The 14,421-nt window shown below is 39.6% G+C and overlaps 1 protein-coding gene across 4 annotated transcripts in view; it reads right to left on the bottom strand.

Annotated features, from left to right (window-relative positions):
* The window catches only part of NFATC1 (nuclear factor of activated T cells 1), a 152,062-nt gene that overhangs the window by 81,673 nt on the left and 55,968 nt on the right, over positions 1-14,421 (bottom strand). For all 4 annotated transcript variants that reach the window (XM_059724302.1, XM_019490597.2, XM_006258250.4 and 1 more), the window contains exons 4-6: positions 9,309-9,511; positions 5,838-6,010; positions 2,731-2,871 (exon numbers count right to left, since the gene is read on the bottom strand). In XM_059724302.1, the coding sequence (XP_059580285.1) occupies positions 2,731-2,871; positions 5,838-6,010; positions 9,309-9,511 (517 nt within the window). The remainder of the gene's footprint in view (positions 1-2,730; positions 2,872-5,837; positions 6,011-9,308; positions 9,512-14,421) is intronic.

The raw sequence follows: 14,421 nt of genomic DNA, 5'->3' as shown, positions 1-14,421 counted from the left end.
TACATAAATGAGAAAGTTTTGTCATTCAATCATGACAAACCTACCAACATACTATTTAAGTTGGACAGTGGATTTCAACCTCAGAATGGACCCTTTTACTATAAACTTGTGAAATATTTTCCATGGATAACAGGATAGCTACTGATTGATGTTTTCTGGGGCAGGAAGGGATTGTTTCAATGTGACCCATATGTAGAGTGACTTTCCTTACCTGTGCTACCCACTTCTCACCATCCCATGCACCCAGAGAGTCCCACCTGTGGGGCCCGTGCTGTGAAAGGGGTTATTCTCCCAGCAGCAAATACATTACTCGAGTCATTATTTACATTTGTACTGGGATGTATTGAACATTATTTGAATCCTTGTTACAAAATTTTTAAAAATCTTAAATAATAAATGTAATTTGGTTCTGAACCTGTTTGTTGTGTCCCAGGCCTCCTTGCCTTCAAGAGAATTTGCAGCTGAGTAAGAAGTTCAAGATCAGGCCCTTTTTTGAAGAGAAGGCTGCATATTGTGCATCCTGCTTTCAGTGCATGCTGCTGAAGACTTTTATAAGCCCAGGCTATGCTACCTGAAGATGAGAGGGTAGCTTCATCTTCCAAAATACCCTTTGGGAATGACCTTTTAAAACTTTCCAGTGCAGTGAGAAAACAAGTAGAGAAAACAAGCATCAAAGAGGACAACTATTAAGGCAGTTTCCTTCCTGTAATGAGTCAAAGCCAGGATTTCACTCTTGAAATGTGATTGTAAATCATTCACATACACAGAAAAATATATGTAAATTAGACCTTCTCTTCCCCCCCCCCCTCACTGAACAACTCAAGGCTTCAAAATGTATATGGATTGCGGTCTGGCCAGGTGAGAGTCGAATGAGCTCTGCCAAAGAGCACAGCTCTGGGAAATCACTGGAGCCATGCTGAATTACGCTAGCTGTGGCCTGTGACCCATGAACTTCAAATGAGATACTCTTGCACCCATTTTCTTGATAACTTAAAGTAAGTCAAGCCAGTTGTAAAATGTCAGAGAGGCTCACTGTTGCATTTCTTTGATTCAGTTAAGCTCTGCAGAGGCCAGAGGGAAGTAAATTCATATCTACTCTGATTGGTTAATGGAGGGAGACTCCCTTACTCAACACGAACACACATCCTCCTCTGACATACTGTACAGTTAGCAATAGTCACACGGAGGGCAATGGCAATCTCCCTGGAACTTTATGAATGTCGAGGGTTAAACAGACGTCACGTGCAAGCCTGCACTGGAGTGGCTGTGAGACGCTGAGTGCTTGAGGAGTTCAGAAGACAGTTTAAAGTTCAGGGGCTTTTGACAGGCAGCTGTGGAATCTTTGGTTTGTGCCAGCGCCACGGAAACCCTTTCCAAAACAAGCCTGAAGACTATGCTTAACTCTCTCCTTTCAGAGTCTGACTTTTGCTCCGAGCTCTATTCTAACCCCCTTCTCCTCAGGAATGCAAGACTGTAGTTTGCATTATCATTATGTGAGCTACAATACCTATGGCAGGCAAGGTTCTTTGGGTAAATCTGATATCTTTTATTAGACCAGCTCAAAGAGTTGGAAAAATTCTTCTTGGCAAGCTTTCGGGTGTAAATACCCTTCATGGGGCTGAGAAAGCATCCCAGGTACCTCTCCACTATTTACCAACTACTTTCATTCTCCTTCCCTCTCCCCAGCCTGTCTGTCACCCACTGACTCCCCAATTTACATCTTCACTGACTGGCTTTCTTGCACGCATACCAGCCTCTGGCTTCTTTACTATTCATTCCATCCAGGAAGAGCACACACCAACTGCTGAAACTTCCTAAGCCTTATGAAGGGTATTTATACCCAAAACCTTGCTAAGAATAATTTTCCCAACTATTTGAGTTGGTCTAATAAAAGATATCATATCTACCCAAAGAACCTTGTCTGCCTATGTCATTAGACCAACATGGCTACAACCTGCACCCACAATACCTATGGATGTTTTATGCCAGAGTGTGAGAGAAGGTATGAGAGGTGCCGTAAAGTCCCACTGATTTTTAATGTGTATTGGGGGCACCTGGCATCTCAGAAGATCACTTCCAGAAAAGATCACCTTGATGGGTAAAAGGTGGGGAAAAGACAAATCCTTGTTGTTAAAGATCAAATGAAATTGTTCCTTTGAAATGAATGAGCCTGCATCAGGCAAATTTTTGACAGTGCTAATCCTCTTAAATGAACAGCTAATAAATTATCAAAGCCCTTCAAGGCTTACATTCTCTATAAACTTAGCTTTGACGTTTAAAGGCCTCTATTGTTATTAAAAAAATCACCACAAAAAGAAAAACAGCACACACACAACACCATGTTGTCAATAATGCGTTTCTCACCCCCACTATAAAAAGGTTCAACAGGAAAAAGCTTCTTGCAAATTTTCACACTAAAATGTCATGTAAAGCTTAGAATGCCTTTGGCTAAAACAATAAAATATCCTGCCAGGCAAAAGTGTGGTTTGCTACAAAAATAAACTCCAAACTCTCACTTTCAATGCCACAACTGTCTACTTGATACTAAAAGTGCTGGTAGGCAAAACCAAAGCATTAGGTAGAGCTGAGATCACCTGAGCAGATCCGCCCAGTAACGTGAAAAACTTTATGTGCAGAAAGAAAGTGATAACACATCACATAATCACAATTTAGTAAAGAAAAATCACTTGGATTTAAAAATCAGACTTAATCTAATTTCAAAGACAATACCTGGTGCTTTCTCCACAAAGATGACTTTGGAGTCTTGCAGAAAGTTATGGCCAGAAAGTATCATTTTTTTCCCTCCAATCACAGGAAAGCTGTCGGTACTTTGCTTTTCCACCAGAGGCAGTTCTTGGGCAGATCTTTGGGCTAGCAAGTTATAGAGAGGGGGGGGAGGGAAATAACCACAAATACATACACAAAAATAAATAACATTTCTTAGTAAGTGACCCAACATTTAGTCTCATTAGACAAACTGAATTTGTTATAGAAATCACAGAAAGGTCAGGAGATCTTCAGGAACTCAGTACCCAGTTGGTTTTAAGTGCCTTAATTATACATCTTGCTATTATATATAATACTTTGAATTCAAAAGTATCATAACCTGCTGTTTCAATAGCTAGTTTGTTCTGTAGTACTTAAAAATGTGTGTTTAGTTTAAAAAGGAATTTCCCCATTCAAAACATAAAGCAATATTTGATTGTGTATCTGCCAAAAGTGTATATATGACAATTTGTACATGTACAAGTCTCGAATATAGGGACTGAAATTCTGTAGAATGTCTCACTGTAGTCATGGGCGCAGTAACCCAGTAACAGTCACAGCCCAGAGACCTGCATTTTCATGTTTAATGTTTTCATTAAGTTCTGAGTGCCAAGATGCATGTGGACCATGCACACAGTATCTTACATCCTTCTGGCACACGTTTTATCATTCTTGACAGAGGTATTCATCTAGCATGTCTGTACTTCAAGGGATAATGTGATATTTTATCTGGCTTACATGGGTCCTTCTGGTGTCACATGTACAAAGAGATGTATGGAGTTTTGGCACCTACACTTAGTCCAGATTCTGTACTTGAAATAACATTTAAACTTTTCTCAGTTGCTGGTCAAAATTAAAGATTTTTTTTTTGGAGGGTGATGGGAGCAGATAATACAGTACACTTTTGCTCAGTCCACAGTCCCTCCAACTGCATCCTCTGACTCACATGACACATGGATCTACCCAGCTTCATTTTTATTGGTATATTAATCTGGCATGCTTTCACATAGGAGTGGTTCAGGGTATGCACTTCCTAAACTTGCATTACCACATGATCTTACTACCATTGATGCCAACTGCAGAATTCTCAATGACTAACTGGAGCAGAAGCAGGTTGTAACTGCTCGTGTTATACAATGTGCATTTTATTCTAGAATTTCTCCCTTCACAAATTTAATCTTAAACAATCCCAAAATGGGGACAGAGTTTAAAAATGTTTGGGATGTTGATAGATTGCATGGACTATGCCAATTTGTGCCAAGCTAGCTCTTAGTAGTAAAACAACTGCTACTCTTCATAGACAGGACAGCCTATCCTTTGCCTAGGAAAAAAGTCACACTTTCTTAAATGAAATCCGGTAGGGGAGGAAAGAGTCTATACTGTAGGAAAAAGGGGATCTGACCTTAGGGTCTGATAGAGCACGCTCGTTCCATGTAGTGGAGATCCCCTTTACTGAGGCTTTTCTTGTACGAGCATCCAGGGTGCAGACAGAAGTACAGCTTTCAGCTGTAACTCAGAACAAGTTTTTACAAAGCGTTCTGAGTTACAGCATTGCCTCAGACCAAACACAAGTTCACTAGGTAGAGGAGAATCTAGCTGGGGCTGGGAGCCTGTAGCTAGGTTCCCATAGCAATGGCCAGGCTCTCTGCCAATGCTCACTGTTTTCAGAATGGGAGGGGGGAAGGCAGCAGAGGGAGCTCATTCTTGGGGCTCCCTGGCTGGTGCTGACGGGTGAGGTTGGTGAATTGGAGTGCTCCCCACCTTGGGGGGAGGGGGGAGCTGCAGTACACCTGCCCCACCCTCTAGGAAGGGCTGAAACCCCCCCAGACTGAACTCCCTCTGCTCCCTTTTCCCCCTCCCATTCTGAAAACAGTGACAGGCTGGGAGCTCAGTAGACACAAATTACAAAAGGCACCACATTTTGTGACGTCTTTATCTGATACCTCATGCAATGAGGAGTCAGATTTTCACCCAATTGACCATTTTTGAAGCTGTTTGCAGCTGTGCACTTGTGTTTGGTCACAGCTATCAACTCCTTTCTGTGGCCAGGAGAAAATCGTCACTTCTGTCTGCACCTCCAAAGGGTAGTGTGCTCTTAAAAGCTCCAGCATCTTTCCTGGAGGTGGCACAGAGTAGTGGCAGGTTCTGACACCACCAAGAGTTGACGCTGTGGCAGACAGATGGTGTAAATCACAGAGCCTTGTTGTAAAGGAGGCTGTGGGTGAGACCCTGAGATGATCTGAAAAGGAGGGTGAGACCCAAAGATGACCTGATTTTGAATTGTTTTGCTGTCTCCACAGAGACAACAGGATGTAGACAACAAAGGGCCATGGGAACAGATCTTGTGCAAGTTTAGTTTGTTAGAATAAGTGTCTAAATTTTTGGCTGACAGGCTGAATCCAACGCAACCTCCAAAAGCTTTGCAAGTTCCACCCAGAAGTAGAAACAATGGGAGTTAGAATGAAACTTGACTTTCAGCAGCTAGATGAGAACTGCAAAGCCAAACAAAGCAAAAGGCTGTTCCCGTGTTTAAAAGATTCGGAGAACAAGAATGAAATGGGAGTTTCAATGGATGGAAAATGCATCCATTAGTAAATCTGAGAGGCTTATAAAGTGTAGCTTATTCTATCTAAAAGACCCCAAGGCTGAACCCCAGTTCACAGAACTGCAACAAACTTTCATTATTGCAGCCATTTTTAATATCTAGCTAGCTTCTCATCAAATTATCAAACAGGCATTTTTTTTGGTAAGAGGAGGAGTTGTGGGAGAAGGGAGGGATGGAGACGTGGCCAGATAGGAGCTCTCCAAAACTTTTTTACAGCAGTTACCCTGAGAAAGGGCCTTAGCATAAAGGACCTTGCCTAGGTCACTTGTGGATCAAATACCAACTTAACACAGCAGACCAAATATTGTTTTGCCAAGGAAACACACATATTTTTGACGAGTACCATAAGAACCAGACAATGGACAAATGCAATAAAACAAAATTTAACATGCAGACAGTAAAAGCTCCATGTCAGGCAACTGGCTGTACAAGACCTGGCAAGAGTAATAGGTCTGTTACTACTTACAACACTCAATAGGATTGGACGCTACTTGCAGAGAAAGAGTTCTCCCATTGGCTTGCGGGATATGAACTCGGAAGACCAGCCGCACTCGTGTATTCTTCCTTCCGATGTCTGTTTCTCCTTTTCGTAGTTCAATGTCTGAATTTCTAAGTTTTAATATTCCGGCACAATCAATGCTGTTCAAAATAAAATACAGAGCAGTTCAACTAAATCTTTTCAGAGTTCAGATGCAAGTGCAAAGTTTCTATCCTCTTTCCCCTGTTTATTTTTTTAAACCTAAGCCTCCTCCCAGAGACCTCAAGGGAACTTTGGGACAAATATTAGCACTACACAGGAGTTTTCAAGCAGTGCCAATTAATAAGATTAGACTTGCATACATCCCTTGGCTTAAGTCTTACCATGAGTGGCTCCACTGGGGCTACTCACAAGAATAAGTGCTACATGCAGTAGGATTTGTAAAGTTCTCTGTAGGCATCTCTTTGAGAAGACAAAAATATACAGTAGGTATAGAAGCTTTGCACTACTGACCCAATGCACAAAGAAATATTAATTATTTCTTGGTTGATATATTTAAAGACTATTACAGTGGTGAGCAAAGTAACATAACAAGGAACAAACAGGAGTTCATCATCATTGTATTTAAACATTTCTAATCATTCCCATTACTAGCACTTTAGTTAAGAATCATTCCTAGTTTCCATGCATGATTTTAAAAGTTGATTCTGAAAATACTTCCTATAGAGCTATGTGCTTCTTGAAGAATTAACAGAGGATCAGAATTTCAAAGCATTTTTTACAAAACCTTTTTAAAAACCGTTAACAGAGAAATTCTAAAAACAGAATTTTGAATTGAAACAGTGCAGTTTAAATCAAGTGTAAGTTTTTGAAGATGAAGAAAATATTTTGTTTTAATTAGGCAAGTCATATATTGTGATTTCTGGCTTTTTTTTTTTTTGTTTTATAGATAAGTCTACTGGCTGGACTTTCTGCCAAAACAAAATTAAACATCGCAGAATATTAGTTCATAGTACTAATAAGAAAAACACTAAAAATACATTAAAAATGCAGAACTACTTAAATTTTGGATCTTATTATTGTATTATTTTATGTCAATTCCTTTTTAAATATTAATGTCTAACATGCCTTTTATTATACTGGATATGCACAGTATAATTTTATACACGTGAAAAATAAAATAAGTCAGTAAGCATGTAAATACATTAAACTGTTTCATTTTCTCCTTCCAGACCTCTTGTATCACTTCTGAACCAAACAAAACTAAAACATTCCTCTTTAATAGTATGCTTTGCAAATGAGGACTGTGGAAGATTCCCCAATATTGTGCTTTTACTACTTGTTAGATTAATAGGTTTCATAGTAAGAAAGGCCATCACTGACAAGCTCAAAAGATGCTGTGTCACTAATGAACAAATTAGAAGCTCTTAACAATATATATTTACATAAGAAGTCCTAAGAGATATATGATATTCAAGGGAACATCAAAATCCAGTATAATAATTGACATAATACAAAGAAATACATAGTGCATTTCTACTGTAATGCATGTTATCTTTTTATTATTAAAAAGCAGACAAAGGACTTTACCCACAGTTACTTAAGCTTCCAATTTAAGATCCTAATACAGCAAAGTACTTAAACTCATGCTTAAGTTTAAGCATCTGAATACCCATTTGAAGTCAAGGGGACTATTTGTATACTCAAAAGTTACTGCTCAAGTGCTTTGGTAAAGGCAAATAGGATGATTCAAGCAAATGTTTTGCAGAATTGAGGCCTACTTGAACAAATGAAAGTGAGAAAAGCCTTGTGCTCACCCTTACATGCTTTGTTAATGTTCTACAAAGGAAGTCTGGGACTCTGAGCTATAGCAATATAGAGCTGTATGGGTGCCAAGTGGTGGAGTTCTACTATAGCCTTGCTAACGTGCTGGAGAAATGTCTTAGTTCTGACGCCATATATGTTCAGCCACCTTTATGATAATGATGACAGAGAGAGAAAAATTAAAAATGCTCCCAGCTGGCCAAAAATGGACTTGACCTGGGCAAACCAAGGGCCAAATTAATACTCTGCTGACATAAATTGGTGCAGCATCATTAAGCTCAATGGAGATGTGCCAATTTACAACAGCAGAGAATCTGACCATTTTGCAAGGCAATTGTGCTATAAAATAAAATGAAAGGCAAGAACCCTGAATCTTTAGTGTAATCATCCTGGTCTCGACTACACCAGTCATAAACCTCACTCTGGCTGCTGTATGTATGTGGTGCATTTCAGAATATTGTACAATTCAATGCAAAGTGATTTCTAATAACTGTGCTTCTAATAACTGCAAAAGAAAGAGGTAAACATGGAGTTACAGATTTAGTCTGCATCTTTTTAGCTTCAAAACAGGGTTACTTCATACTTCTTAGTTAGGTTACTTAGTTACTTAGGTTAATTAGTTATTTTGTTAAGTATATGAATGTTGTAGGTGAAATTTGGGCTCTGCTGAAGTCACTGAGTGTGCTAACTGGACTTCCGTTTCAGTGTGGCCAAAATTACACTGCATACATGCATACAGACATTCACTTAGTCGGGTTCTCTGCACCACTTAAGACTAATGCAGTGACTTGGATGATATGGCAGGCCTCAGATAAGCTATGTGCATTAGGATGAAAGTTACTTTCTACATATTGTGCGAGCATGAAGTACACTTGTGTGCAGAGGACCAGTGCACAATTAAAATCTCACTTGAACTCTAATTTGGGAATTAAATGGTGCATAGGGCTTGATGCCTCCACACTGCAGAGGTCTGACCTTTACCCTTAGCAACTATCATCATCAGAATACCTTGCATTTGTCTCTCAATATCATCCTTGCCACTTTTATTTCTAATTGTTTGGTTTCTAATCTGACATGTTATTGTCTCCATTCCAACAGTGTAATTGCAAGACAATAACAGTTCTCTCTAATGAATAAGAGATGTTCTGCTTTTTACACTGACAGCTGGATTATTTGGAAAAAAAAAACTTTTTGCAAGATCTCTCTTCTTCTCCTAAACCAGAGATGAGTTTTAACAAGCTCTGTTCCTTGTAGTTCTGCATACAGAAGTAAATAGGTGTCATGTTTAGGAACTAAATGCAGGAGCTGAGGTAGGAGATATTTACAGCTTGGTAACTGAGCTACTTATTTTAAATGGCAAATAAGCACACTGGCTGAAACTCTAGAATGAAACTAATCAGTTGTCATAAATATTTGCAAAGTTTATTTAGGCATTAAACCGATTAGGGGCAGTTTGTTCTACCAAACCTTTAGAAACCTGCTAGGAAGATGGATTATTTCTAGGATTGAGCAGAAAAAAGAGAAAAATGCAGCATAAAGTCAAAAAAAGAAAGAAAGAAAGAATGAAAAGAAAAATCCTAGTGAGCAGACTGGAAAGAAACTGCTAGACAGTCGGGTTCAGTGTTTGGTTCTTACATTGCTCTCATGTTGTTTTCTTGCATGAGTGGAATTTCCAAGACTTTGGTGTTGGAAAGTATTGTTTCTTGGCTGGTGGTAGAAACAGTCTTCCCTGTGATTCGATGAACCTGGTAGAAGGCATGGGGTCGCAGCAGGCGGTCGTCTGCAGTCCCAATGAACAGCTGTAGCGTGAGCGGCTCACTTTCTAAGTAACCATGTAGCTGGCAAGAGAACAGAAAACTCCTACTAAGCACCATACACATAAACTGCTAGGAATCAATTAAATTTTTATAAGCAAGAGAGTCTAATTCAAGGAGAAAACTTGTGACAGGTGCTAAGTGTTAAGCCCCCCTTTTTCCTGTAATGTAATATTGGTACAATAAAAAGGTACACTTAGAAAACGTCTCATTATTCTAAATGACCTTAGGCACTTTAGTTTGAGCTAGCCTTTGAACAGTTTTGCTGCAGGCATTCACTAACTTTGTATTAATTCTGTAACAGCATTCTGTGAAATACAATGGAGTCAATGTTCCCCCAGCAAACTGAAGGCAACAAAACCAATGGACTTGAAATTACAGCTCATCCCTGAATTCCCTGTATTGCCCTGGCAGCACTAGCAAGCTGCTGGTTAGGTCACTTTTTCTTGATCAATTCTATGCTGCCAAATGCTGACCAGGATAGATTGGGAATATATTCTATATACACAATCATTCATAAAGTTTGTAGAATTCTTGGAAAACTGCACACAAATCCCACTAAGGTCACTGGGCTGAAGTCAAGTTTTATCCATGGTATCATAACCCCAATCTTGTCCGCAGACTCATTTCTGATATCTGTTGGTGAGACACAAGAATTGGCCCAGTAAATCTAGCCTCACTTATTCTGCTGCGACTAGATTAGCAATGTTACTGCACTGATAGAATCACTCTGGATTTATATTGGTGTAAGAGACATCAACATTTGATCTACCAGCATGGATGTATGACCCTAAATTAGACAGATAAAACTTTGTATTAATTCTGTAGCAGCATTACATTAAGCTATTGGCTATTAGGCTATCGCTAGTACTACTAGGCTATCAGCTCCAATAGTTTGATATCACTAACATCAGTTCTATTCATGATACCTGGGTAAATGTTTTTATTTAAATGCAAACTAAATGAGAATATTGTAGATTCTGACTTGCAAAGAGTGACTTTAATGGGATACAAACTTAGTTTGACAACTGCTGTGTTGGCTCACCTAGTGGATCCGTCACCTTCAGATTATGAGGGTCTGAGGTCAGAATTTTGGCTGCAGTAATATGCAGCATTCATGAGCCTTGAAAATCCAGGCAACTAATGAAGGTGTTAGAAGGGCACATAGTAGGAGGAAGTCTCCTAATTGGTTAAGTCTGCTCTGGTGTCTGGCTACAATTGGCAGACAGGAGGAAGGGGGAATTGGTGATGACTCATATCACTAATGCTGTGCCAAACTAAGTCCAGTGTTGCATGCAAAATGTGAGCTAGTCAGTCACAAAGGGCTTCATTGGTTTTCTCCTCTTTGTGTTGTAGGCTATGTAGTCAAAGGTATGACTATAGCATGTGCAGACATACCTGAGATAGCTTTCACCTTTAGTACTGATAGCACTGACACTACTGAAACAGTCAGTAGATGTTAGTGCAGGCTAGCCTCGCCATTAGTGTTTGTACCTAGGACTTTAAAGCCTATTGTCACTGCTTTTTGTCTACTGTCACTACCTGAGCTTGTGACATTGAATCTGGCTTCATTATACCTGCCTGTGCTGCGGTTCCACCACTGAGTGCAGCTTAGACCCAATCTTTGTCTCAAAGCCAAGATGCATCCTAATTAGCCCATTACTGTCAGACACAGAAAAATTATAAAAAAAAAACCACTTTACTCTTTGGCTGCTGAACTCATCCCTATACCAGAGAGACTCTAACAGGTATGCAGGAGCCTATCAGGAGAGTTTTCCACTATTTCATAAGCTACACAACTGTGCACCAGGCATATTTGTTTAGTTTCCTCTAATAACAGCTGAGTTGCCCAGGTGCCAGAAGTTGTTATTTAATGAATGAGAATAATTTTAGTGAATATACCTGCGGATGCAACATGTGCCCAGATAACTTTGAAAACAGATCACCAGCTTTTTTGCCCCAGAAAACTGATTCTTGAGACATCACAAAATCCAGGAGAACACACATACAAACACCAGATTCCTAAATGATGACTGGGCAGGTGCCATTCCAGGAGTGATACTTCAATTCTTTTAGAGAGGAAGATTAAGATTTAGTGTGGTGTAATCACTGCTTTGCTACTACAGAATCAATCTAACAATGACTCTTTTATATTGGGAGGTGTTATGAGGTATAGTAGCCTGGTTCTTTAATTTTTACTGATACACGTTGGGACATCTCCAGCTTCACCCTAGCTAGAAAGGCTGCATATCAGAGTCTGTTAACTCCTCTTGTAGGAACACAAGATATTCCATGCAGACCTCCAGTGGACATACATATTTATATAATGATGATATTATAATAACAATTATATTATTAGTTCAAGGGGTTGGGTATTTGACCAGTCAAATAAAGTTCAGTCAATTGACCAGTTACAAATTGGTAAAAAATTGCCAATAGATCCAATTAATACACCAAAAAGCACAATTTTTCCATTAAGAAATTTGTCAAAAAAAAATAAAAATCATATTTCTGTCATGAAAACTACAAAAAATGTAGTTTTTTGTAAAATTGCTATACCCTTTGACCAGTCAAAAATATGCGGTCAATTGACCCGTCAATTGACAATATTTGACTGGCCAGCTGACTGGGTTGTCAACTCTATTAGTTCATGCTTCAGGTCCTAAGATGGTTACAACATTAGTCAGGAAGAAAATGTGCACGCAGAAGTTGGATCCAGACGTGCAGGCATGTGCGTTTTTTCGGCACCACAAATGTCTTTGCAGCACCATAAACCACACACCTGGCATGTTTAAATGTGCCCTGAGCTGCAAATATGCAGCCTGGGACAAAATTTGCTACTGGGAAATCCCAGTAGCAAAAAAACACCGCAAAAAAAGCAGCGCAGCTTATGCCACAGGAGCATGCACTGGCAGACATGGAAGCTTGGTCCTCCAGGGAGACACTCTGGCTGCTGGCCAGAGCATCTCCCCTCCTCTAGTTGTCCCCTGACTCCCCCAGTATCGCAGGAGCCGGGAGAAGCAGGGAAATGGAAGTTTGCCCCACATCAACTGCATGTGCAGGGGTGTGCACAGCAGCAAAAATTTGCGCTGCTACTATTTTTGCTGCTGCAAGTGCATGCTCCTGCATGTGTGGATGTGCCCGTAGGGAGTATTACGTGAGTTGCCTGGTATACCGTGGTTTTGTTCATCTTCCTTTGAATCCTCAGATACTGTTCACTGCAGATGACAGGAAATTGGCTAAATGGATGAACACAATTTTTGTTTGCCTAATTAATGCATGCATTTTGAGGTAGAAGACTGAAAGAGATTCAGCTACATTCCTATAGAAGTCCCCTGTCCCATCCCCCCCCAACAAAATCTGCAACGTTGGGATATTGTATACACGGATTTCATCTGGAATTTAAGTATGTTCAATTTTAATGTTAGAGACATTGTTGGTGGTTTTGCCTCCTCTACTCTTTAGCTGTGGTCCATTGAAGAAATTCTCCTTTGGGCCTATGTTGTGTAAGAGAGGTCAGAATAGACTCTCCTGTGGATTCTTTGAACAAATGGTTACCTGTGAACATATGGGAGTAGATCAAGGACAGGCAATTATTTTGGGCAGAGGGCCATTTACTGAGTTTTGACAAGCCATAGAGGGCCTCATGACAGGCAGCCCAGGGCAGATAAATATTAATTTTCTAAATTTTTAGGGGCTCCGCAGGCTGGATAGAATGGCCTGGTGGGCCACATTCGGCCCCTGGGCTGCATTTTGCCTACCCCTGGAGTAGATTCAATTGTCCAGGTAGCTCCTTAAAGTCCTATGTTTCCTTATGTCCTGACTTCCTTACATTAATGTTGCCCATTATAAAATGGTACTACTTGTAAAGTTTTCATTCTGCTCTCAGGTTTTCATGAACTTGCTAGATCGGTTCATTTTATAATTTTACATGGAGTGATAGCCCATGACCATTTGGTTTCATGCAAGCAAATGTGGCTCATTATAGCAGAAGTTGAGAGTACTACAATAATTTTAATTAATTTTTGGAAGCCCCTCTTCCCCCAGGATATGACACCAAGCTGACGTTAATACTCTTATAAGATAAAAGAAGACCTAAGTCTGCGTGTTGACTTTAAACATGTACCATGGTCTGTATCCTTAAGTTCAATTAATGACTTCAAGTCTTCAACAGCCACAAGCTGCAGGGAAAAGACTTATTTCCTACTGAATCTGAAACTTTCATTGAGACTTTTGAATTTGCTTTCTGAGTATATGTAAAAAGCTACATTTTCAAGATTTCAGTGAAAGGTTTTAACAAAAGATGATTTTTGCCAGTAGGTATTGGTACCACCATTTAAAGAAAATCGGCAGTAAAAATGCATTTTGTTATATTATAGCAATTCTAAGCCCCCTGTCTGCTTGACTGCATATTTTTCATGTTTCTATATTACTTTTAATAACTTGCCCATCAAAATGTGAATGCCCTTAAAATATGTTATTATCACAAGTATCTCTTCAGGTTTATAAGGGACTTCTTTATGTTTTTTCTGCATTTTCAGCTCCTGCTGTTGATCTTGCATGTAGCTACTAACATTTTCTTTATTACACACAGTCCATTTTAAACACCTAGTAAAAGTATCATACTTGGCTCTTACTAAACAGCAATGACAAGGTCTTGATACAGGTATATACATTTGCACTGTATATGAAAATGTGCTTCTTAATGTCTGAAAAGCAAAAGAAATTAGCTACAGTCTAAGCAGCTAAAAGGCAATTATAGCACAAGTTGTGACCATGTGGAAAAGGTACCACTGAAGACTCAGTAATGCTGTTGCGGAGTAACTTGGATTCTATTTTGCCTCGTGCCTCATCAATATTTCCAGTCGTGGAACCTGAGTGATGATGTAAGAGCTGGACCTGGTGATGGTGCACCAGACAGAAAGAACTCAGCT

Source organism: Alligator mississippiensis, chromosome 3 (assembly GCF_030867095.1).
Source record: "Alligator mississippiensis isolate rAllMis1 chromosome 3, rAllMis1, whole genome shotgun sequence".
NCBI classification, from domain to species: domain Eukaryota; kingdom Metazoa; phylum Chordata; order Crocodylia; family Alligatoridae; genus Alligator; species Alligator mississippiensis.
This window is presented reverse-complemented; position numbering and strand designations above follow the sequence as displayed.